This window comes from Dictyostelium discoideum (assembly GCF_000004695.1).
Source record: "Dictyostelium discoideum AX4 chromosome 2 chromosome, whole genome shotgun sequence".
NCBI lineage: Eukaryota > Evosea > Eumycetozoa > Dictyosteliales > Dictyosteliaceae > Dictyostelium > Dictyostelium discoideum.
In genome coordinates, this window is record NC_007088.5 from 6,295,039 (window position 1) to 6,321,172 (window position 26,134).

Consider the following 26,134-nt stretch of genomic DNA (forward strand, 5'->3'; position numbering starts at 1 on the left):
AATTGTTGGACTTTCAGATCATAAATTCCCAGAATGGTTAGATATTACAATTTATTGGAGAAATGATGAAACTTCAAATGTTGTTGTTGTTGATGATAATGATATTTCTAATGGTATAAATTTAGAAATTAAACAAATATTATTAACTGAACAATCAGCTGGTAGATTAGATCATTATTTAGAATCTAAATTAGTTACATCAATTCATAATAGGTTATTGAATATTATTGAATCCAAAACCAATGAATGGGTTGAACCTATTTATAACTATTGGATAAAATCTGTGGATATCGAATATCATAATGAAATTACCAACTCTTTCCAAAACTTTATTCAAGAGTTTAACAGTCATATTTGGGATAATAGAAAATATCAAGCATTCTTAAATAGAATTGTAAATCTTCGTAGACAATTCCCACCACCACCATCATCATCACACCAACCAGCACCAAATACACCAGCATTGTTAACAACAACCAAAGGTATACCAATACCAATTCAAAAGAATTCCCAACAAGAAGAGATTGAAATGTCAAAGATATTCAAACAACTCGAATTGGACATCATTTATTTGATCTCAGTTCAACATTATTACTCTTTGAAATATATTGAAAAACTTTTAATTGGTACAATGGGTCATACTTCTGCTGATGTTAGACAATCTTCAGTACGTTTATTAAATGTTATCTATGATTCCCATACTTGGCAATTTGAAGAACCATTAAAACCAGTAATAAGAGTTATTGGTGATGCTTTTAGAATTGAATTAGAATTGGACCAACCATTACCTGAAAATGTATTAAAAAGAATTTATATTACAACAGTTCAACCACCAACTCAAAGATTAACAAACTTTAAATCGAGTACTATTAAAATTGGTGGTACTTATGGAAAAAATAAACAAAACTTACAATCATCATCAGCAATTTTCACAAAACATAAACCTAAAGTTGATGGTTGTAAATTATATATAGATTTACCATCATTCTATAGAGCTGGTTATTATGATTGGAGAGTTGTTGAATTAAAATCAAATGGTAAATTTGTTTCATTTGATTTTGAAACTTTTAAATTAAAATCATCAAAAGATGAAAACTATAAACAAACAGATAGTGCATCATCATCATCATCATCAATTAATGATAATCAACCAATGATATCAGATGAAAATGAAAAAATTCAAGGTAGATTTATAGTTCATCCAAAATTAAGAGAAGAAATTATGCATGAAGTTTGGGTAGATTTACAAGATTCAATTTGGGATCCATATAGAGGTGAAATGACAAAAAAAGGTAGAATTCAAAATTTAATTGATGCTTTAGATCATTATCATCAAGAGGGTATTACTACACTTTATGTTATGGGTTTATTAGAGAAATTACCAAGTAATCAACCATTATGTCCAACCGATAGAGATTTAGCAAATCGTTTAATTGGTGGTGATCAAATGTTCTCACAATTGGTTAATAGAGCTAAACAATTGGGTATAAAGATTGTTATCGATTCAACAACTCGTTTATCATCCAAAGCAGCCCATAGAAAATATAAAGGTGTGGTTTGTCATACTTTGGATAATAATGGTCAACTCTCAAGATTGGAAGGTACCGATAGTTCAGAGTTCACTTGGAATGATTGTGTCTCTATGAATATGCGTAAACTTTCAGTTTGGGAAATGTTTGTTCAAGAGACTTTATTATGGGGTGATCGTGGTGTTGATGGTATTCGTATAGATAGTGCTCATACATGTCCATTGTTATTCAGATCGAATTTGGATGAAATGTATCGTTTGGATAGTGATGATTTACCACATTATACCAATCAACAAATCTTTGAGGGTGAAATCGTTATGAAACCATCGGAAGAAGGTAAAAACTTTGGCTATTGGGGTACAACACCACCCTCACCAAAACATTCAACTCCTTTCTATCCAAATCCAATTTTCATTAAAATGACCAGAGAGGTTTGGAATCGTTTCCCACAATTTGTATTTCTTGCTGAAGTTTATTGGGATCGTGAATTACATTCAATCATTTCAGGTTTAGTGCCCTATTCTTCTGCAATTCCAAAAGCATTGGCATCGGTTTTCGATAAAGGTATCAGTAAAGATGGTATTGTTTTCGATTTAAGACAACGTCAATCAGTAAAAGCACTCTATGATTATTATGAAATGCGTATGTCAACTTATCCACAAAATTCAATTATTCTCTATCCATCATCGACTCATCACTCTCCATATCCATTACAAATTTACAATGCTGGTGCGTGGGCTGCCGTCGATCTTATGTATTTCCTACCGGAAATTCCAATTACCTATATTGGTGAACAAAATGGTTGGTACTATCATGTTGATATTCATACAAGTCGTGTAAAAGTTGGTATGTCTGCAACACCCTATCAATTACAATATCCTCAAATTCGTGGTCATTATGCTCATCGGGTGGCACTTAGAAAATCTCATGCTTTATTACGTCGTGGTGGTATGATTCCATTGTTATGTTACCATGCAACCGGATGGCATGATCGTGTATTTGGTTTCGCACGTTTCTCTGGTAATGAAGTTGCAATCATTGCAATCAACTTTGACAATACCGACACGGAATTCTATGTCGATTGTTCACCATTGGCAAAGATTTGTTCAGATGATACAATCTATAGAATGGTGGATTTAATTAATCCAAGTAATCCACCACAATATTTATCATTGAACGAACTACTTCATGAAAAACATTTTGTAGTTGTACCAGGTTATTCAAGTATTTGTTGGGGTATTTATCATCAAGTTGGTTCACCTGCCGCAATGAGAGTACTCTATGAACATTCAATGACTCGTCTAAAACAATTGTTAGCAGATGATGTAGATCCATCAAATAATTTAATTTATTCACTTATTAAAAAGAGTTTATCATCAATTGAAGAATTTGGTAAAACTCTTGAAAATATCTTATCAAATCTATCAGGTAATACTGAAAAAACATTTAGTAGTTTTGTTCAATCAGTACTTTACACCTTAACCAAAACCTTTGATGGTGCAACCATATTACAATATTTGGATGTTTTATCAAAGAAATCTACTCAGTCACCAAAAATTCCAAAGATTTGTCGTGAAATTTTACAACATAATACATTGGGTCCGATTGTATTTGTAACACCAGAGATTGGTCGTTTCTCAACAGTTGGTGGTGTTGGTGTAATGTTGGATGAATTAACAAGAAGTTTGCAGTTGTTAGGTTGTGAAGTTCATATTATTTCACCTTATTATAACTATGGTAAAGGTGGTAGAACTGGTTATTTAGAAAAGGAAGAAGGTATTCGTTGGAAGAGAAATGTTTTAACCTATGTTGGACCAGATCGTGTTGAAGTTGGTGTTCATGAAGGTATGGATAAAGGTATTCATTTACACTTTTTACATCATTTCGAATACTTCCCAACACCCTATAACTCTGGTTCACCAATTCATCAACTTAAAACCATTGTATTATTTGCAAAAGCATCATTGGAATTACTTTGTCAATTAAGAATTTTACCATCAGTTGTTGTAACCAATGATTGGTTCACTGGTTTAGTTCCAGGTTATGCAAAATCGGGTGCATTTGGTACCACTTTCAATGGTACTACATTCTTCCATTTGGTACATAATCTTGAAGAAGCTTATCAAGGTAGAATTTATCCTGATAGTGGCGACGATTTAAATTGGATTCATCATCTTCATCGTGAATTGATCGTTGATCCATATTCACATCAACTTTGTTTGAATGCATCAAGATGTGCCTTGTTAACTTGTAATAATTGGGGTACCGTATCCAAATCTTATCTCTATGATCTATTAAGAACCAGTCATTTAGCAAATCTTTTACATAGATTCCCTGAAGCATTTGCTCATTCCAATGGTATTAGAGTAAAAGAAAGAAAACAAGCAATGAAAGCAGTTTCCACCGATCATTGGAGTGCAAAGGCAGAGCTACAAAAGAAATATTTTGGATTGGTCGATAAATCAATACCAGTACTTAGTTTTGTTGGTAGAATTGTATTACAAAAGGGTGTTCATTTAATTTTGAATGCCGTTAGAGAATTGATTGGTCATTATCAAGGTAAAATTCAAATTTTAATTGGTGGTATGGCAAATATGAAAGATCCCTATGCAAGTAGTTGTGCTTGGTCAATGCAAGCATTGTGTAAACAATTCCCACAATCATTTTGGGCTGACCCTGATTCATTCTTTTCAGATGGTCCATTGGTTAATTTAGGCTCAGATTTTGGTTTAATGCCTTCATTATTTGAACCAAGTGGTGTTGTACAACAAGAATACTTTGTTGCTGGTACACCAGTTATCGCTTTCAAAACTGGTGGTCTAAAAGATACAGTTTTCGAATATAATACCAACACTGAAACTGGAAATGGTTTCACTTTTGAAGCTCATAAACATACAGATTACGTTCAAGCCGTTCATCGTGCCATCAATATTTTCAATAACACTCATCATTATGAAAAAATTCGTAAATGTGCTGAAGAATCAGTTTTAGATATGTCTGTTGTTGCTGAAGCTTGGGCAAAAGAATTCTCAAGAATGAGAAGATCAATTTGGTCAACCAATCATCAATTACAAAGACTTAATGAAAAACAATCTACTGAGGTTATTGATAATAGAGATAATCATTCATCATCAACTCAACCGTTAAATTCTCAAATTAAACAACCACCACAACAATAAAAAAAAAATAATAAAAAAATAGAATTAATAAATAATTATTAAAATCTTAATCAAAAATTTGAATTCAGGAATTGCATTTGCCTTTCAAAATAAAAAATAAAATAAAAATAAAATAAAAAAAAATTAAAAATCTGAAATTGGATTCGTTCTATTTTTAACATTTTATTTGAAAAAAAAAAAAATAAAAAAATAAAAAAAAAATAAATAAAAAAAATAAAAACAAAAAAATTAAATAATTTATCTGTCTCCTGCCACTCATACCAAAAAAAAAAAAAAAAATGTATCTTTGCATTTTTTTATTTTTAAAACATTTTTCTCTTCAAAGATATTTTTTTTTGTGGAACAGTTTCAAAAAAAATTTTTTTTTTTTTTTTTTTTTTTAATTTTTTTTTTTGATTTTTTTTTGATTTTTTTTTTTTTTTTTGATTTTTATTCATATTATTTTTATTGTAACTGAATCCTTAAGAATAACCTTATGATTTGAATTAATAATAACTAATAATAATTAATAAATAATTTTTTAGAGGAAAAAAAAAAAAAAAAAAAGATCAGAAAGCTTTTTTTTTATATGTATGTATTGATAGAATAAAAAAAAAAAAAACAAAATAAAATAATTACCAACCAATTAAAGTAAGTTATCTCCCCCACACGTAAAAGTAAAAATAATTATTTTTATATTTATTATTGTTATTGTTACTTTTTTATTATTATTATTATTATTATTATTATTATTATTATTATTATTATTATTATTATTATTATTATTATTATTTTTATTATTATTATTATTTATTTTTGTTCACTAATGATAATAGTAATGACCGACATAATTCAACACCTCTTAAAATCATCAACAAACCAAATTTCTTGCACACACCCACTTTCTTTTTCAAATTTGTATTAAATCTATCTATTTTTTTATTTTTTTTATTTTTTATTTTTTTTATTTTTTTATTTATTTTTGAAATAATTGTTAATTACGATTAAGTTGTTATTTCAATTTCATTTCTATAAATATATTTAATTTTTATTTTTTTAAATTTTTTTATTTTTTATTTTTTTATTTATTTTTTAAAAAAAAAAAGCTTAATTATAACAAAATTTTTTATTTTTTATTTTATTTTTTTTTTTTAAAAAAATATCATTAAGTAATTTTTTTTTTTAATTTTTTTTTTTTTTTTTTTTTTTTTTTTTTTTTTTTTTTTTTTTTTTTTTTTTTTTTTTTTTTTTTTTCATTAACGACCACCTTTTACTAATCCCAACAATTCTTATAGATATTTAATAGGTTAAAAAAAACAAACAAATTTGTATTATTAAATAAAATAAAAAAAAAAAAACCATTTTAAAAAAAAAAAAGATAGAATTTTATTTTATTTTTTTTTTTAAAAAATCAAGAAAATGTCAGATGATAAAATTCATTTAAAAGTTAGATTGGTTGATAAGAAAGTTTTTAAAAAATTTTCATTTTATCCAAAGAAAACAGTTAAAGAGGCAAGATTATTTATAGCGGCCGAATTAGAAGTTGATCCAGATCAATATGGTTTATTCCTTCCACCAAAGGATGATCAAAATGGTGTTTGGTTTAGAGATGATTATCCATTAGATTTCTATGGATTAGAGGGAGAGAATGAAAAAGAGGCATTATTATTCACAAGTAAAGATTCAGCACAGATGGAGTTTGTAGAATTCAAGAAACGTTATAGACCCATCAAAGTTGGTAAAGGTGATAACCAATTCCGTACATTGATGGTAGACGACACAATGAACGTATCGGACATTGTAAAGTATGTCTCTACACAGGTGCCCATCTCAAGTGCAATCGATAGGGAGCAATACGACCAAATGAACATGTATGAGGTTGAGGAGTTGTCCAACGATATGACCGTCAGGGAGCAGGGTTACGTTGGCGAATGCACCACCAATCTTTTACGTGGCGCCAAGGGTGATCTTGGCCTTTGCGTGCAAGTTCCTTATTTCGAGGGTTTCATCATGAGAAAGAGGGGTGGTGGTTTGATCAAGGGTTTAAAGAATTGGAACAAACGTTGGTACAGTCTTAGAAAGAATAAATTACTCTACTTTAAATCAAAATCCGATTCAACAGAGATGGGTTGTATCTTGATGAAAACAGTTCAAACAGTTAGACCTTGTACAGAGGTTGCCGATATACCATCGAAATATTCAAAGATGTGCTTTGAAATCGTTACACCCGCTAGAACATTTGTAATGTTGGCAAATAATGTTTCTGATATGAAGAAATGGGTAGAGATATTGGAATCATCTCGTAGAATGTTTGCTTATGAAACTCACTTTTTCGGTGTCGCCAGTAAAAAGATATCAGAAGGTGGTGGTGGTTCATTCATCAATGATGACGATGACGATGACGATGATGATGATGAAAATAGTGAAAGAAAAGAACAAAAGAGAAGATTACAAGAACAAAAAATGGAAAAAGAACGTCAAGAGAAAGAACGTATTCAAGCAGAAGAGAAAGCACGTCAAGATGAAGTTGAACGTCAAGAACGTATTCGTATTGAACAAGAACAAGCAGAACGTCAATTCATTGAACAAGAGTTGGCTCGTGCCGAGGAGGAACGTAAAGAACGTATTCGTCAAGAGCAAGAGGAACAAGATCGTCAAGAACAAGAGAGAAGAAGAATCGAAGAGGAGGAAATGGTTAAATTAATGATTGAAGAAGAGGAGAGAAGAAGAAAACTCGAAGAAAAGAGACAAGAAGATCTTAGAAAGATTCAAGAGGAACAAGAATTACTCGTGAAACAACAACAAGAATTCATTGCAAAACAACAACAACTCGAACTTGAAAAACAAAGACAACTTCAAGATCAACTCGAAGAAGATAGACGTTTGGAGGAATTAATGTTACAAATGGAAATGGATCAAGAAGAACGTATCAAAGTCAAAGAGGAACAAGAACGTCAAGAACAAGAGAAACTCGAACTTGCAAAGAAAATGCAAGAAGAGGAAGAGAAATTAAAAGAAGAACAAGAACGTATTCGTTTAGAACAAGAAAGAGTTGAAAAAGAACGTCAAGAAGAAGAGAAACGTATGGAATTAGAACGTATCGAAGAGGAACGTCTCGAAGCAATTCGTATTGAAAAAGTACGTATTGAAAAGGAGGAACGTGAACGTAAAGAAGAGGAGGAAAGAAAAGAAAAAGAAAGAAAGAGACAAGAGGAAGAGGAAAGAATTAAAAAAGAACAAGAAGAAAAGATTAGACAATTTGAAGAGGAAAAGAAGAAACAAGAAGAACTTAGATTAATCGAACAAGAACGTATTCGTGTCGAACAAGAATTAATTAGAAAAGAAAGATTAGAATTAGAAGAAAAACAAAGAATTGAACAAATTGAAAAAGAACAACAACAACAACTCTTATTATTAGAACAATCAAAACAAAGTGATACCGATAATGAAAATGTTGATATGATGGATGAGTTTGAACGTGAGGAAGAAGAAAGAGAAAAAGAACAATTAGCTTCAAAGAGACTTCGTTCATTACAAGCTCGTTTAGAAAGTGTTTGTGCAGAGACTCCAGAATTAAAACTTTTATTATCAGAAGCAATCTTATCTTCACCAGAGAATTTATTACTCTCTTGGGCAAATTATATTGTTAGTGGTATTTCTTCACCATCACTTCATTCTTCAAGTAGATCACATATTCAAAGTGAATTATCTTCCTCTACTAGTGGTAGTGGTTTATTAGCTAATAATGGTATATTGTTAAATGATGGTTCATCGGTTGATTCAAATGGTAGTAACAGTGGTGTTGGTAATAGTATTAATAATGCCAATGGTAGTAGTAGTAATAGTGGTGGTAGAGTATTAAAACCATCAACAGCATCAGTAACATTAGTACCATCGACAGCATCTATTGGTTCAAATGCTGGTTGTAGTATTTCAGCAGAGTTATCAAGAGCTTCATTATTATCATCAGGTCATCTTGTTGGTTCTCAAGCAGTTTCACTTGTACAATTAAAGAATTTGAAATCATTAGATGCAAACTTGGAAATGTATGCAAATCTTCTCTTCAAATTGGAGCCACAAGAATTTAGTCTTCAACATTATGTAACATTAACAACCAATGCCGAAAGAGCACAATATATTCATGCATGTTTAGTTAAATTGGGTGTAACCACAATAACTGAGGAACAATTACTCTCATCGGATTCCGATCAACATTTGAATGTTTTACTCACAATCTATGAAGAGGTTGGCGGTGAACAATGGAAAGAGGAATTCCATACTCAAGTAGTTTCCAAACGTTCCTTTGCCACTAAATATATTCAACAACTTTTATCCAATTGTGTCTCTGCTGGTTTAAATATTGCCACATCACCAGAGGAATTATTACCAACACTCATGAGTGGTAGAGTATTATGTGAATTGATCAATAAAGTTTACCCAGGCACTATAGATGAACGTGTAATTCAAAAGACTCAACAATTTTGTAAAAAGAATTTAATGTTGGCTTATAATGGTGCTAAGGCACTTGGTGCAACATCAGTACCAGATATCGTCTTCTTATCCGATGATAAAGATACCATTTCATCCACTGTATTACATAATTTAACTTGGTCAATCGTTGAAACTTGTCTTCTTCAATCAGCTGATCCAACAAAGAATCGTCATCTCTTCCATCTATTGAGAGCTGAGACCAGAACAAGTTTCATGAAGTTAGAGAAAGAAAAGATTATGTTACGTTGGTTCAATTATCATCTAAGAAAAGGTAGTAGTCGTTCCATCAATAACTTCACTGACGATCTTGAAGATTGTGAAAATTATGCCTATCTCTTTTCAATTATCGCTCCACAACATTCTTTGAAATCTGAAATCCTCAAAGAAAATGATTGGGAGAAGAGAGCAGAGATGGTACTCTCAATGGCTGCTAAAATCGGTTGTATGTCATTGTTAAGTCCACGTGATATCGTTGAAACTGAAAATAGTCAACTCAATCAATTATTCGTCGCCGATATTATGAGAGTTGCTCACGGTTTACCAGCTTATCAATTCCGTTTAGATGTTGAACAATTGGATGATCAAGTTCAAAAATCAAAGGATCAAGGTAACAATGATGTTGAACTCCTTCAATGGGTAAATGGTTTAGCCATTGATGGTGTCGATGCTAAACATCTCTTGGAGGACTTTAAGTCGGGTTATCTCTTTTTAAAGATCTTTGAAAAAGTTACACCACCTGGTACTTTGGATGCAAAGAGATTCAAAACCAATCCAACCAGTGTTTTCAAAATGGTTGAACTATGTAATTATACAATGGAAATCTGTCATAAATTTAAATTAAATGTTGCTGGTACAGCTGGTACCGATTTGGCCAATGGTGATATTCGTTCAAATCGTGCCATTCTCAATCAAATTCGTCGTGTTATCGTTGGTGAAAAGACTGTTGTTGATTCAGTCATTGCCAATCAATCTGCTGTCTTAAAATGGGCAAACAACAAGATTGGTTTGGATGTAAAAGTAAAGAGTATTCAAAGTTTCAAAGATCAATTCCTTCAAGATGGTTTATTCCTCTTGGAATTATTATCCTCTATAGAGCAAAACTCTGTAGATCGTAAAAATATCATCACTAATTGTTCCAACGAAGAACAACAAGAATCAAATTGTCGTTACTTTTTATCTTGTGCTTGGTCAACTGGTATACCTTTAAATGTAGTTTGGGAAGATGTTCAAAAAGTTAGATCAAAATCAATCAAACATATTGTTGAAACTTTACAATCTTGGGACTTATTAAAATCTCAACATCAAAATTTAATTAATAATAATAATAATAATAACAATAATAATAGTAATAATAATAATAATAATATTAATAATAATAATAATAATAATAGTAATAATAATAATAGTAATAATAATAATAATAATAGTAATAATATATAGTATCATTACAAATTAATATAAATAAAATTTTTTTTTAAATTGTATAAAAAATGTTTCCTATAAATTATGATTAAGTTTGTTGTATTTAATTTCGTTATTAAAGTTTTATTAGATTGGACTGAATTAATTTTTTTTTTTTTTTTTTTTTTTTGGTGTTATTCAATTTTATTATTATTTTTATTTTTATTCTCAAAACTATTAGTTTTATAATAAATAAAAACCAGTTTGTATACCTCTTCTTTTATTATGTAAATATTAATTTGATTTTGTTGGTGATTATTAAATATTTAATTTCATATTTATTTTAGAGTTGATGGAAAAAAATAAAAATGAAAATAAAAATTTTCAACACAAACCCTCAATGACAGATTTTAATAATAAACAAATAATTTTAAATTATTAAATAGAATTAAAAAAATGGAAAAAACAACCAATAACAATATAAAGGGATTGCAGTTAAAAAATAATAGTAATAATTTTAAAAAAAAAATTAAAAAAAATAATAAACAAATCCAATTAATTATAAAATATTATATTAATATAATATATTTTATAATATCTTTTTAAAAAAAAAATAAATAAATAAAAATATTTTTAAAAAAAAAAAATTTTTTTTAAACAAAAATTTTTTTTTTATAGGATTTTTCGTTCGTTTTTTTTTTTTTTTTTTCAAGATTAGTCTAATTATAACCACGGAAAAAAAAAAAAAAAAAAAAATGGAGTTGAATAATATAGTGGATGATGAATACTTTAAAAGTTATTTCAATTTAAATGTTCATGAAGTAATGTTAAAAGATAAACCAAGAACTTTAGCTTACAAAAATGCAATAGAGTTAAATTCGATTGATTTTCAAGATAAAGTGGTAATTGATGGTAAAAAAAAAAAAAAATAACCCATATAATCAGTCAATAGAAATAATTATTTTTTTATTAACATTTATTTTAAATAAATAAAATAATAATAATAATAATAATAATAATAATAATAATAATAATAATAATAATAATAATAATAATAATAATAATATAGTTGGATCAGGTACAGGTATATTATCAATGTTTGCAGCAAAAGCAGGAGCAAAAAGAGTATATGCAATTGAAGGATCATTAATGGCAGGATATTGTTCACAATTGGTTCAACATAATAAACTTGATTCAATTATAAAGGTAGTTCATAAGAGAATGGAAGAAATTACAGATGAAATTGAAGATGAAAAAGTTGATATCATTATTTCAGAGTGGATGGGATTTTATTTATTTCACGAATCAATGTTAAACAGTGTATTGTATGCACGTGATCGTTATTTAAAAGATAATGGTATAATGTTTCCATCTAGAGCAGATATATTTTTAGCACCAGTAAATATGAATAAATTAATGGATAAAAAAATAAACTTTTGGAATGATGTATATGGTTTTGATTTTTCAATTTTATCTGAACCAGCTCTTCAAGAATTACCAGCTCCATATGTTGAATATTTAGAAAAAGATCAATTAGTTTTAAAAGAAAATAAAATTTTATCTGTAAATTTTAATAGTATGTATATATATATATAATTAAAATTTATTAAACCACCCCCATACAAAAAAAGAAAAATTTTATTAACACTATAGATTATTTAATTAATATAAAAATAGCAATTACATGTGAAGAATTAGAAGATATAATAATAAATAATATAGATTTTAAATTTCCAGAAAATATTAAACCAAAAACTATTCACGGATTTGGAATTTGGTTTATTTGTTATTTCGACGGATCAAAAGGTACTGTCGAATTATCAACAGCACCAGGTGATCCAGAAACTCATTGGAAACAAACTACAATCCTTTTACCATCAGGTATTGATTTAGAAGGTGGAGAAACAATGACTTGTAGATTACAAATGACCCAAGATTCTTTGAATAAAAGAATTTATGATTTAAATTTAGAGTTTCCAGATGACGAAGAACAAGAAATGGAACAAGATGGTGATGACGATGATGATGAAGAACATGAAGAATCATGTGATTGTTTAAAATGTAAAATCATTAGAGAACATTCAAAATAAATTTTTATTAAATTTCTTTTTTAAATATTAAGATTAAAATTGTTTTTAAAAAATTATTTTATTATGAGTTTTAATGTTTAATCAAATAAATTTTCCACATTTTTAGCTTTTGGTTTTGATTTCGAAGGAGTTGCTTTTGTTGGAGTTGCTTTTGTAGTTGTGTTGGTATCATCATCGAATAAATTATCAACGGCTTTAGTTGATTTTGCTTTAGTAGTAGTTGTTGTAGTTGTTGTTGTTGTTGATTTTGAGGTTGTACTAGTAATATCATCGAAAATATCATCAGAAATAACTGGTTTAGTAGTTGATGATGCTTTTTTGGCTGCAGCACTTTTAACTGAAGCTTTTGGTCTTGAAATAATATCTGGGATATCATCAAAGAATGAATCTGTTTCAGATTTAGTTTCAACTGCTTTGGTTGATTTCTTGGTTGTTGTAGTTTTTGGTGTTTCTTTTGGTTGTTCTTTTTCTTTTGTTTGTTCTTTTTCTTTTGGTGTTTCTTTTGGTGTTTCTTTTGGTGTTTCTGGTTCAGATTTTTTAGGAGCAGAGGAAAGAGCAGCTTTGGTTTCAGAAGCAGTTGGTTTAGTAGTAGTAGATGCAAAGATATCACCTAATGGGTCAATTGTAACTTTTTCTGATGTTGATTTAATAGTTGGAGATGGTGAAGATTTACCACTAGAAGTTTTTTCTGATGGAATATCATCAAAGAATGATGTATTTGAAATAGTCTTCTTTGTTGGTTCAGAAACAACTGGTTTGGTTGTAATTGGTGAAGAGGATCTGACTTTTTCAGATTCTGAATCGGATTTTTGAGTTGGAGTTGGAGATTCTGATCTATTTGGAGCAGAAGTACCAGATTTACGAGTTGGAGGTCTACGACCACCAGATTTTGGTCTACTTGCAGTTGCATGAGTCAATTCTTTAACTGGTTCACTTTCTTCAGAGTCATTATTATTACGAGACGAAACTGTATTTCTACGTGGTCTACCACCAGATAGGGTTGGAGAAGTGACAGATGGTGATGATCTACCAGAATCTGATAAATCAGTTGCAGATGAATCATTATCATTATTTGTACTACTATCATCTTCATTTTCTGATTCTTCTTTCTTTTTCTTTGGCATTTTAGATCCTGGTAAAAACATATTTGGATTTAATGATAATTTATTTTGAAGTGACGAAATATTTGATGTTTTCTTTGTTGGTTCAGCTTTTTCTGATGTTGGTGATTCTGATCTATTCTTTTCTTGTTGTTGTTGTTGTAGTTGTTGTTGTGCTTCAAACATTGATCCAATTGATTTAGTTCTATTCTTTGTATTATTACTTGTTAATGGTGATGGTACATCCTCTCCTAATGGTGATGGTGGTGGAGGTGGTTTTGCATTATTATTATTGTTGTTATTTGTGAATGTTGGTAAACCTAATGAAAGTGGATCATCAGATTCAATATTTGCTGTTGTAGATGTAAGTGGTGGTGTAGTAGTTGTCTTTGATTTTGGTTTTGTAATTCCTAATGGATCATCACTACCAGAGAAGAAACTATCAAAATCTGATGATTTCTTTTCTTCAACTTTTTTATTACCGCTACTAGTATCCAAATCACCAAAAAAGTCTTTACTTGATGTTGTTGTTGTTGTTGTTGTTGTTGATTTCTTTGTTGTTGATGAGAAAATATCATCATCATTCTTTTTATTTGATGATAATGGTGAATCTGTGTCTTCAAAATCGAAAAAGTTTGATTTAGTTGATTTTTTAACTGCTGGTTTATTTTCAGTAGCAGTTGTTGATGATGATGTTGTTGGATTTTTTTTAATTGAGAAATCACCAAATACTGATTCTTCGTCACCACCACCGAGTGGGTTAGATTCTTTCTTGTCTGATTCAACTTTGGTTGGTTCAACTTTTGCTGGTTCAACTTTTGTTGGTTCAGCTTTGGTTGGTTCGACTTTGGTTGGTTCAACTTTAGTTGGTTCAGATTTTGCTGGTTCGTCTTTTGTTAAATCACCATCAAAGAAATTAGTTTTCTTTGGTTTTTGAGCGACTGGTTTTTTAATATCACCAAATAATGGGTCTGATTCAATGGTTGAAACTGGTGATGCTGGTGAAATAGAAGCTTCTGATGGTTTTTTGATATCAAGTCCACTAAATGGATCAATTGATGGTGTTGTTGTTGTATCTTGTTTCTTCTTTGGTTCCTCAGTGATTGGTTGTTTCTTTGTTTCTGTTGTTGTTTTACTTGAATCAAAACTAAATAAATCATCATCACCACCACTCTTTTTATTTGATGATAATGGTGAATCTGTATCTTCAAAATCGAAAAAGTTTGATTTAGTTGATTTTTTAACTGCTGGTTTTGTGGTTGTTGTTGTTGTTGCTGTTGTTGGTGCTTTTGGAATATCAAGATCATCATCAGTAGTAGTTGATTTAGTTGGTTTAGTTTCTTGTTCTTTTTTAGAATTTGCTTTTGGAATATCAAATGAATCATCATCATTACTACCAGCAGCACCAACTCCAAATGGATCTTGAACTTTTGGTTTATTTTTATCACTAGAGATTGAATCAATTCCAAGTACATCACTATCGACATATTTCTTTGGATCATGTCTTTTAATTTTCTTTTCTGGTACATCTAATAAGCCACCTTCTGAACCAAAGATTTCAGCATCCTTCTTGGTTGCAGATGTTGATTTCTTATCTGATGAGAAAAAGTCATCCTCTGATGCTTTTGACTCTGTCTTTGGTGCTGGTGATGGAGATGATTTACCACCAGTGCCAACTTTCTTTCCACTGAATATATCACCACCAGCAGCATCGAAATCAAATAATTTAACACCACCAACTGGTTTCTTTGGTGCTGGACTACTTTTACCAGTTGTTGACTCACTACCTGATGCATCTGAATCAGGTATTGGAGTTGGTGGTTTGGTAGTAGTTGCTGTTGGTGCTGCTGATGTTGTAGTTGATTTTGGTTTTGGAGTACCAAATAGATCATCTTCATCCATACCATCCAAAAAGCTAAGTGATGATGATTTCTTTGTTTCTTTTTTGGTTGCTGGTGTTAGATCTTCATCAGTGAATAAATCATTTAATGTTTTCTTTTGTTGTGGTTGTGAAGAGGTAGTAGTTGAATCTTTTTTAGAGGTTGGTAAAGCTGTTTCATCATCACCAAATAATGAATCATCAAATGTAACTTTTCTACTAGCACTACTTTTTGGTGCAGGTGTTTCTTCAGAATCACCGAATAAATCATCATCAAACATTGATTTCTTCTTTGGTTTTGAAGTGGTTGTAGTTGAACTACTACCACCGAATAAATCATCGTCACCTCCTTTATTCTTTGAAGATAATGTATTATTAAGTTCATCAGCGAATGGATCTTTCTTTTTAGTTGGTTCATCACCATCTGCATCTTCTTGTTGTTGTTGTTTCTTTTTACTACCACCGAATAAATCATCTTCATCATCACCACCTAAAATATCTGATAATGAAGAAGTGTATGAATTTGATGATTTTTTACTTGCGACTGGTTTATCACCGAAAATATCATCCTCATCTTCAAATAATGATTCAGACTATAGTATATAAAAAAAAAAAAAAAAAAAAAAAAAAAAATAGAATTAATAAAAATCATTATAAAAAAAAAAAAAAGAAAACAATAATGAATAACTACCTTCTTATTTGCATTATTTTCAGATGTAGCATCTTCATCTTGGAAGAAAAAGTTTTGTTGTTTTGGTTGTTCATCAGTGAGGAACAATGTTGATTGTTGTTGTTCATCTTTTTCATCATCATCATCACTACTACTTTCACTTGAAGATTCATCACTACCATCCTCAGCATCAACATCTTCCTCATCTTCTTCATCTGAAGAATCAGAATCAGAATCTTCAATGAATAAACCACAGAAATCATCTTGATGAAATTGTTGTGAACCAATGATATGTGGTAATGGGTATCTTAAATAGTGATCTAATTTCTCTTTCTTCTTTTCTGTATTTGCTGATGGTTGTGCATCAGTACCTGCTTGTTCACCACCTTCAACTAAACCGCCTTCAGCTGATGATGCTGCAATACTACCATTCATTTGTTGTTGATAATCATTATTATTGTTATTACTATTTGATTGTTCTGAAATTTCCAATGCTGCATTTACAAAGTTTGCTTTCTCTAATGCTTCCAAACCAATTAATATTGCTTTTGAAAATTTTGGTATTAATATTTCTTCTGTAATCTCTTGTTGTTGTGGTTTATCTGTTTGTTCATTTTGCTCATTATTTAATTCTGAATTATCTTCATAAACTCTCTGTTTGATAATAATAATAATAATAATAATAATAATAATAATAATAAATATTTATATTAATAATTATTCTACTTTAATGAAATAATAATAATTTATATATATATATGAGTATAGTCATACATTTTCAATGAATTGAGTATTTGATAACATTAAAAATTGATCAAATGTATTATGAACTTTAACATGAATTGATTTTGAATCTTTAACTAATTCATCAACTTGAAATTCTAATTCTTTAGTTTTATAGATAAGTTTATTTGCAAAATCTTGCATATAATTTAAAAGCTGTATTGATATTTTGAAAAAAAATTTTAAGATTTTATTAGTGATCACTTTAAAAAGAGGTATATTAAAAAAAAAATAAGTATAGTAAATAAATACTTACACCTGCATCTGATGATAAATTCCAATCCTTTGCAGAATCTCTCATTTCATTGATTGTCCATACTTTTTTCCATGGTACATCATCTGGGTTCGATGGTTGTTCACGAACTGGTTGTTGTTGTTGTTGTGGTTGTTCTTCAGGCATTTTATTTTATAGCCTATTAATATAATTTATAATCCTATTTTAAACAAACAAACAAACAAAAAACAAAAAGGATGTAAAAATTATAAATTAATACTTTATATAAAATAAAAAACGAAAAACAATTATTTATATACAAATAAAATAAAAAAATAAAAAATGACAAGATTTTTTTTTTTTTCAACAAAAAAAAACTTTTTTTTTTTTAATTTTTATTTTTAATGAAATTTATGTAAACTTTTCAAAAAAAAAAAAAAAAATAGAAAATTGTTTTTTTTATTTTAATAATTTAATTTTTAATCTTGTTTTTTTTTTTTTAATTTCTATTAATAAACAAAAATATTGAAATTTTAAAAAAAAATAAACCAAATAAACTAAATAAAAAACAATTATAAAAAATGATAAAAAAAAATAAATACTAAAAATAAAATTTTTGATTAAAAAAAAAAAAAATGGATTTAGTCGTTTATCATTTTGTATATTTTCGAGTGCCCTATTTATCCATAATTCTAAAATAAAAATAAAAAAAAAATAAAAAAAAAATTCTAAAATTAAAAAAGATAAAAATAAAAAAAAAGAAATCTTATTGTTTGGTTTTAGAATTACATGAAATAATACAAAATTTTATTATATCTTAATTTAAAAATTATTTCTATTATTAATTTTTTTTTTTTTTTTTTTTAAATATTAAAAAAAAAAAAATTTAACATTTGTAAAATATATTTTTTTTTTTTTTTCTTTTAATTATTATAACTTAATTTAAAAGAAGATAAAGTTCCACCATTTAAATTGATAAACCTTCAATTGGATAAACTTTTCTTGGAGTTCTTGGAGTTCTAATTTTTGGAGAATAAGCGTGATAACGAATATTATCTTCAGCATTCTTTTTAGCTTTTTGTTCAATTATATTTTGAATACGAGGATTAACGATGGATTCAATATCCAATTTCAAGAGAATAGTTGGATCAATGGCAGTGGCAGTGAAAGAACGAGTTGGTAGGAAATTACTATCTTCATTTGAACGTCTGTAAGCGGTTTCACCGAAAAAGTCACCAACATTTAGATAACGAATGATATTTTTATTCTTTTTACTATGAATTCTAACTCTACCTTGTTTAATGATATACATAGAGTCACTTGTATCACCCTCATTGAATATGACTTGATGATGAGCAAATGAAACATCCTTTGAACCATTGGCAATGCTATCGACCTCTTCTTTATTGATATGTTGAGTGATATTATGTTGGAATGCACGAATGATAGCATCACGACAAGAATTGATATGAGATAAATCCATATGCACCTTGGAGATAAAAGTATTTAGATTTGAATGGAATTCAGTACGAAGATCCATAGTTTTCCAAACCAATAAGCAAACGTCAGTCTCTGCAATGACGGTTGCTGAAGCATCGATATTCTTATCCAATTGTAAAGCACTTTCACCCAACGTTTCACCAGCACATAATTTAATAGTTGGGATTTTAATTGCATCAGTTTTAACGGTGGTTGTAATTGTAGTGGTATCAGTCACAACTGTACCCACCGAAGTTGTAGATTTGATTGGTTCATATTCATTCTCGTAAACCAATACTTTGCCACTAAGAATGATATAAAACATATCGGATGGCGAGCCTTTCTTAATGATAACATCATTACGTTTAACCCAAATTTTCTTACATAAAAAGAATACTCTTTGAACTTCAGCTGGTGATAATTTTGAGAAAACACTACAATGATTTAAAGCTGTTTGAATTTGAATACACTCTGCCACTCCTTTATATTTTCTATCAACTTTAATGATTTCAGTATTCTCTAAACCTTCTTTTGGACGTATAATCTCACCTTTAGTATCCACTGAACTACTACAATGAACGACTCTAATCTTCTTCCTTATCTCTGATGGTAACTCCAAAAGGTTTGCCATTGGTGTATGAATTGGTGCTACACCACTTTCATGAATAATCATATCAGCATCAAATACAAATGATTTCAATCTTTCAATTCTCTTTTTTGATAACACACCTTGATCTTTTAATTGTTTAAACTTTTGTAAATCATAAAATGTATCTGCTGAATAACTTATCTTTTTATTATAAATTTCTAATTTAAATCTAATTGTTGGTATAACATGAAAACTATAATCAAATTCAAATTCTAAATAAAAAAAAACCAAACCAATTATTAGTATTAATTTAAATTAAATTATTATTTATGTAATTAAATTACTACTTACCAGCACCTAAAATTTTAATTTTATTACCAATTGTAACTGGTACCCAAGTATAATAATTTTTTAAACTTTGTTCAGGTAAACCAGTTAATGCTTTTAATTTTCTCATATAAGATTCATTGATAGTTTTAGTAGTATATAGGGTAACTTTATTTCTTTCAATGATTTTTTGAAGGATACCACTATCATGATCTGCATGACAATGTGTTAAAATGATATGTTCAACTGTTTTACCATAGATTCCATTTGTTTGAAGATATGTTGTATTACCAACTGGTGGATCAACAACAACACCACTACCATTAATCCAAATGATGAAACCAGTCGTATGTGAACAATGTGTAAAATCTAAACCATGACTAACACCCAAAAATGTTACACCTAAAATTGGTGCTTTAAATTTCTTTACTTGTTCATGATCATTACCAAATGGTAACACTGGTACATATTGTGATTCAATAGTTGAATCAATTACTGAAACTGTATTATTCTTTAATATAATTCTATTACCACTTGTATTTATCATTTGTTTATCAGTAGTTGATGATGATGATTTATCTTGTTGATCTTGTTGTTGTTCTTGTAATTTTAAATGTAATTGTTTTTGAACTACATGATAATCTTCATGAAAACTAATTAAACCTTTAGTATTTCTAATTCTAAGGTTAATTAATTTTGTTGGATCACTTGCAGATGGTAAATCAATATCAACCACACCAAAGGTATCAAAAGTTTTAAAGATAACATAACTATCTAACTTTTCGTCATTTGCTCTTGGATCAATTGCTAAACGTTCAGTTAATAAATCAATTTTATAATCTGGTATGGTGATCTCTTCATCAGTGTAGATGTGTTCAGGAGCTGGACCAAAGATTGACTCACATAGGATGGTTTCAATTCTTTGTTTTTGTTCCACTGTACAAATGATTACAACCTTGGTTTTACCTTTTTGTACGAATTTGTTATAGAAAATTGGGAATTCAACCTCTGACAATGAGACATCTTTTGATATTAAGAAATGGGGTACAATGAAATGACAAATGCTTTGATCCCTTTTCAATGTGTCTGGTGGAATACCAACCTGAATAGACACATTACAATCCGATGGTGTGAACACATACGATGGTCCACTAACTTGCATGATCTTATCTTTTGAATAGAATGGCTCTTTATTTTTTTGTAAATACTGTTGTTGTTGTTGCTTTTTTTGTTGCTCAGTTGTGCCATTTCTTTGTTGAGTTCTTGGTGAATCGTTTATTATCATTTTAGATGATGATGATGATGCTTGTTGTGATTCTAATATATTTAATAGTGATTGAAAATCATTGATCAATATTGAAATGTTTGAGTCGGGTGACTGGTTATTCTCATTGGTTAATTCTGTAAAGAATCTTTGAATGTCGGTATAATCATTTTCGTTGAACACGCCACTGACACTATTATCCAACTGGTTCACTGGTGCCGATAGGTATGCCAATAGCTTTTGTTTTTCATTTGATCTATCGATGGTTTGAGAAACCTTTTCAAAGGTGTCCAAGAAATCAATGGTGACTGTAATGGCTTCAATGATCTCTGATACTGTGCCATTGATTTCACCAACTTGTTCAACTATCTCTACATATAACTCCTCATAGGAAAGGTAGGGTAAATGTTCAAGCTCTTGACCTAAAAATTCTTTTAATAATTCAGAGATTTCAAAAATATCATCCTCATTTATGAAATTACTTCCAATTCTTGCTGAAATCACTGCCAATAGAAATTTTGATAAATTTCCAAAATAATCTTTATTTCTTGGATATAATAATGATTTAATATCAAAAGTTTTAAATTCTTCAATCTTATTATCTTTTGTTAAACTTTTTACAAATTTTTCTAAACTATTTTAAAAAAAAAAAAATAATAAAAAAAAAAAAAAAAAGAGAATTAATTTTAAATTTTAGTAAATTATTTATTTTATTTTTTTTATTATTTTATTTTTTTTTTTTTTTTTTTTTTTTTTTTTGAGAAAAATTATAAAAAAATAATAATTAAGATAAACAAAAATAAATAAAAAATATGTGAAAATATTATATACATACTATCTTAGAAAATCTATAATGTTATCCCCATATTTAGAATTCATTTTTTTTTATTTTTATTTTTAGTTTTTTTTAGTTTTTTTTTTTTTTTTAATAATAAATAAAAAAAATAAATAATATTATACAATCTAATAAATAAAATTAAATAATTATATAAAAAATAAATAAATTAATTAATTATAAATAAATAATAATAAATTGAAAAAGATAACAATGTAATTACAGGAAAAAAAAAAAAAAAAAAGGTTTATGTTTTTTATTTTTTTTTTTATTTTTTTTTTATGGTTTTTATTTTATAATTTTTTTTTATTTTTATTTTGTAATGTTAATTAAAAAAAAAAAAAAAAAGTTGAAATGATATGATAGGTGAGCACTATATAATATTTTAATTGTGGGTTTGAGTGAATGGGGGTGTGTGAAGTTTTTATCTTTATATATCAATTTTTTAAAATAATAAATTTTTTGGGTGTTTGAAAGGTGTGAATGAAAAAAACTGAATCAAAATGGCCAAGATTTCTTTTTTTTTATTTTTTTTAATTTTTTTTTATTTTTTTTTTTTTAATGAATTATTGATTTGGGGTATATAACTGATAAAAAAAAAACTATTTTTTGTTTTGTTTAATTTTTTTTTTTTTTATTGTTTTTCAACACTGGTTTTGTTTGAAAATTTTGATGATCCAAAAAATATCAAAATCATACACCCACCACTACCCAAAAATTTACATATTTATATAAATTAATCACATATATATATTTTTTTTTTTCAATTTTTTTTTTTTAATTTTTTTTTTTATTTTTTTTTTTATTTTTTTTTTTAATATTTTCCCAATTCATTGATTCATCTGTATTCTCTTAAAATTTAAAATCTCAATCATTGGATCAAAAAATGTTTTAATCTTTTTTTTTTTCTTTTTTTTTTTTATTATTATTATTATTATTATTGTTTTGGGTGTGTTTTTTTGATATGAGGAGACAGACAATCAATGTTTTTTTTTTTTTTTTTAATATTATTTTTTTTATTCCCAACATTATTATCTAATTTTATTTTTATTTTTTTTTTTTATCTTTTTTTCTTTTTTTTTTTATTTAATCATAATTTTACATACACCACAATTGATTAAAAAAAAAAAAATATATTTATTTTAAAAAAAAAACAAAAAAAAAAAAAAAATAAAAAACACTGAATAGATATATTAAAAAAAAAAAAATATCCATACATTGCTAAAATTTAAAAAAAAATTGCCAAAGTCATTAATCTTTAATCCTTAATCAATATAGTTCAATCTTTATTTGTTAGAGACTCAAAACTAATTTTTTTTTTTATGCAATTTATTATTACCACGGAAGTTGATTACCATTTTTTAAAAAAAATAAAAATAAAATAAATAAAAATAAAAAAAATGATTATTAATAAAGTAAATTATAAAAATAAAAAGATATATTATGAAAAGTGGATTGTTCCCTTTTTTTTTTTTTTTTTTTCAGATTAAGATGTGACTGAAGAAAAAAATTGATTGGGTGTGAAGTTTAAAAAAAGGAAAAAAATATTTTGAATTCAGTTACCATATGATAACTTTTTCTGTTGTGAGTCATTATTAATGAGAATAACCACGACTGCAGTTTTAAATTAAATATTGAATTTTTTAAAAATTAAAAAAAAATTAAAAAAAAAGATTTTTTTTTTTAATTTTTTTTTTTTAATTTTATTTTATTTTTTTATATTCTTTTTTTTTTTTTTTTAAAAATATATATTACAATTTATTTATTTATTAAACGAATATATTTTCTTAGTATACAAAAAAACAATCAATTAATAGTACTATTACTTTAATTTTTGTGTATACATATTTTTACAAAAAAAAAAAAAAAAACACACACACAAGAATAAATATATATATTATATAAAATGAGTTATCCACCACCAGTAGGAGATTCAATTAAATTAAAGGTTCAAGCCTCAAATGATCCAGAAGAAGCTTTTACAAATAGAGCATATTTACCAATTTCATCATTCAGTTTTTTATTCCCAAATGTACAATCAAATCTTTATACAACCAATACAAATTATATTAAAATTAGAGTTGGAGCAAATGAATATATTTTATCTGCATCGTAAGTAACATACAATATATACATACTTATATACATAAATAATTTATAGATATATTATAATTTTAAAATTAAAATAAAAATAATAATAATAATAAATAATTAAATTAATTATTTATTATTTATAAAAGACCAAATAAAAATATGAAACCAGATTCAATTGCATTATCAAAAGCATTAAGAGGATGGATGTATGTTAGTAATAATGAAGAAGTTTATGTTGAATTTTATGATCCAAATCCAAATATTTGTGGTTCAATGAAAGTTAGTATCGATTATTTAACCAAAGGTAAACAAGGACCAAAACAAGATTCACAAGAGATCATTGGTAAAATCATTGACAATTTCAATAGTCAATACTTTACATTTGGTCAATTATTTTATATAAAGAATAGTAATTCAACATTTGAATTAAGAGTTGAAGCAGTTGAAACCAATGAAGTTCCAACCAAAGATAAAGGTTGGGCTATCATTTCACCAGCCACCAAGATAATTTTACAAAAAATGCCAGGATCATTGATTGATATCGAAACCAATGGACCATTGGTTGTAAATCAAATTTTCACTTCAGATTGGGATTTCGAAAATATGGGTATTGGTGGTTTGGATGCAGAGTTTAGAGATATTTTCAGACGTGCATTCTCTTCACGTATTTTCCCACCAGCAATCGTAAAGAAATTAGGTGTCAATCATGTTAAAGGTATGCTTTTATATGGTCCACCTGGTACTGGTAAAACTTTAATCGCCAGACAAATCGGTAAGATGTTAAATGGCCGTGAACCAAAGGTTGTCTCTGGTCCATCGATTTTAAATAAATATGTCGGTCAATCCGAAGAGAATATTAGAATGTTATTTAGAGATGCAGAGATTGAACAAAAGGCAAAGGGTGATGATTCAGGTTTACATATTATCATTTTCGATGAATTGGATGCAATTTGCAAATCACGTGGCTCAAGACAAGGCGATTCAGGTGTTGGTGATTCAGTGGTAAATCAATTATTAGCAATGATTGATGGTGTCGAATCTTTAAATAACATCTTGGTCATTGGTATGACCAATAGAAAGGATATGATCGATGAAGCTTTACTTCGTCCAGGTCGTTTAGAAGTACACGTTGAGATCTCATTACCCGATGAACATGGTAGAGAACAAATCTTTAAGATTCATACCGCTAAAATGAGGGATCAAAATGCATTGGACAAAGATGTTAATCTCGCCAATTACGCTCATACAACTAGAAACTATAGTGGTGCTGAGATTGAAGGTGTTGTGAAATCTGCTGCATCCTATGCTTTCAGTAGACAAGTCGATACTAAAAACATTAAAAACGTTGAAATCAAACCAGAGGATATTAAAGTTTGCGATCAAGATTTCAAGAGAGCCATCACCGAGGTCACTCCATCATTTGGTTCCACAGATAATCAATTCGAATCCTATGCAGAGAATGGTATCATCAATTATGGTCCAGTCTTTGATAAACTCTTACAAAGTGGTAATGCCTTTGTTGAGCAAGTAAAGAAATCAAATAGAACTCCAATGATGTCGGTCCTCTTGTCAGGTAGACCAGGTTGTGGTAAATCTTCTTTGGCTGCGACCCTTGCCAAGAGTTCAGAATTCCCATTCACTCGTATCATTAGTCCAAATGATTTACTTGGTTACAATGAATCTGCAAAGGCATCAAAAATCACAAAGGTTTTCGAAGACTCTTATAAATCTCCAATGAGTTGTGTCGTTGTCGATGAAATTGAACGTCTCATTGAATATGTACCAATTGGTCCACGTTTCTCAAATCTTATCCTTCAAACTTTGGCAGTTCTCTTTAAAAGAACCCCACCAAAAGGTCGTAAACTTTTAGTGATTGCAACTACTTCCAATCCTGATATTCTCAAAGATATGGATATTATGGATTGTTTTGCTACAGTTTTATCCGTTCCATCAATCAGTACCGCTAAAGAATTCCAAACCGTTTGCTTTGAACTTGGTTTCACTCAAAAAGAAGCCTCTGAAGCTGCCTCCTTCTTTACTTCACCAATCACTATCAAACAAATCATTATGATTGTCGAAATGGCAAGACAAGAAGAAGGTAATTTCATTGATAACTTTAAAATGTGTTTAGAAGATTTTAATATACGTAATTTTTAAATAAATTAATAGTTAATCAACTTTGAATTAATTATTTGATAAAATAAATAATGATTTTTTTTTATTATTTTATT

General features: G+C 28.1%; 6 protein-coding genes across 6 annotated transcripts in view; 4 read left to right on the top strand and 2 right to left on the bottom strand.

Moving 5' to 3' along the window:
* Positions 1 to 4,708, top strand: part of gtr2 (alpha amylase domain-containing protein) — a gene marked incomplete at both ends in the record, with an annotated part of 7,422 nt that extends 2,714 nt beyond the window's left edge. The window contains one exon of the mRNA XM_638176.1: positions 1 to 4,708. This exon is cut by the window's left edge and continues 2,714 nt beyond it. Within this exon, the coding sequence (XP_643268.1) occupies positions 1 to 4,708 (4,708 nt within the window).
* A 1,398-nt stretch (positions 4,709 to 6,106) lies between these two features.
* enlA (actin binding protein) lies at positions 6,107 to 10,618 on the top strand (the record flags this gene model as incomplete). The annotated part of the gene is made up of 1 exon (XM_638177.1): positions 6,107 to 10,618. One exon carries the CDS (start codon positions 6,107 to 6,109, stop codon positions 10,616 to 10,618), a length of 4,512 nt encoding a protein of 1,503 aa, XP_643269.1.
* Positions 10,619 to 11,334: 716 nt separating this feature from the next.
* On the top strand, positions 11,335 to 12,669 carry DDB_G0276237 (hypothetical protein; the record flags this gene model as incomplete). The annotated part of the gene is made up of 3 exons (XM_638178.2): positions 11,335 to 11,491; positions 11,649 to 12,155; positions 12,257 to 12,669. The coding sequence occupies 3 exons, from the start codon at positions 11,335 to 11,337 to the stop codon at positions 12,667 to 12,669; spliced, it is 1,077 nt and encodes a 358-aa protein (XP_643270.2).
* A 77-nt stretch (positions 12,670 to 12,746) lies between these two features.
* Positions 12,747 to 17,501, bottom strand: DDB_G0276221 (hypothetical protein; the record flags this gene model as incomplete). Its single annotated transcript, XM_638179.1, has 4 exons — positions 12,747 to 16,241; positions 16,337 to 16,972; positions 17,093 to 17,257; positions 17,358 to 17,501. The coding sequence occupies 4 exons, from the start codon at positions 17,499 to 17,501 to the stop codon at positions 12,747 to 12,749; spliced, it is 4,440 nt and encodes a 1,479-aa protein (XP_643271.1).
* Positions 17,502 to 18,282: 781 nt separating this feature from the next.
* pdeE (cAMP/cGMP-stimulated cAMP/cGMP phosphodiesterase) lies at positions 18,283 to 21,853 on the bottom strand (the record flags this gene model as incomplete). Its single annotated transcript, XM_638180.1, has 3 exons — positions 18,283 to 19,655; positions 19,735 to 21,608; positions 21,810 to 21,853. 3 exons carry the CDS (start codon positions 21,851 to 21,853, stop codon positions 18,283 to 18,285), a joined length of 3,291 nt encoding a protein of 1,096 aa, XP_643272.1.
* Positions 21,854 to 23,715: 1,862 nt separating this feature from the next.
* On the top strand, positions 23,716 to 26,060 carry nsfA (N-ethylmaleimide-sensitive fusion protein; the record flags this gene model as incomplete). Its single annotated transcript, XM_638181.1, has 2 exons — positions 23,716 to 23,921; positions 24,050 to 26,060. The coding sequence occupies 2 exons, from the start codon at positions 23,716 to 23,718 to the stop codon at positions 26,058 to 26,060; spliced, it is 2,217 nt and encodes a 738-aa protein (XP_643273.1).
* Between the last annotated feature and the right edge of the window lie 74 nt (positions 26,061 to 26,134).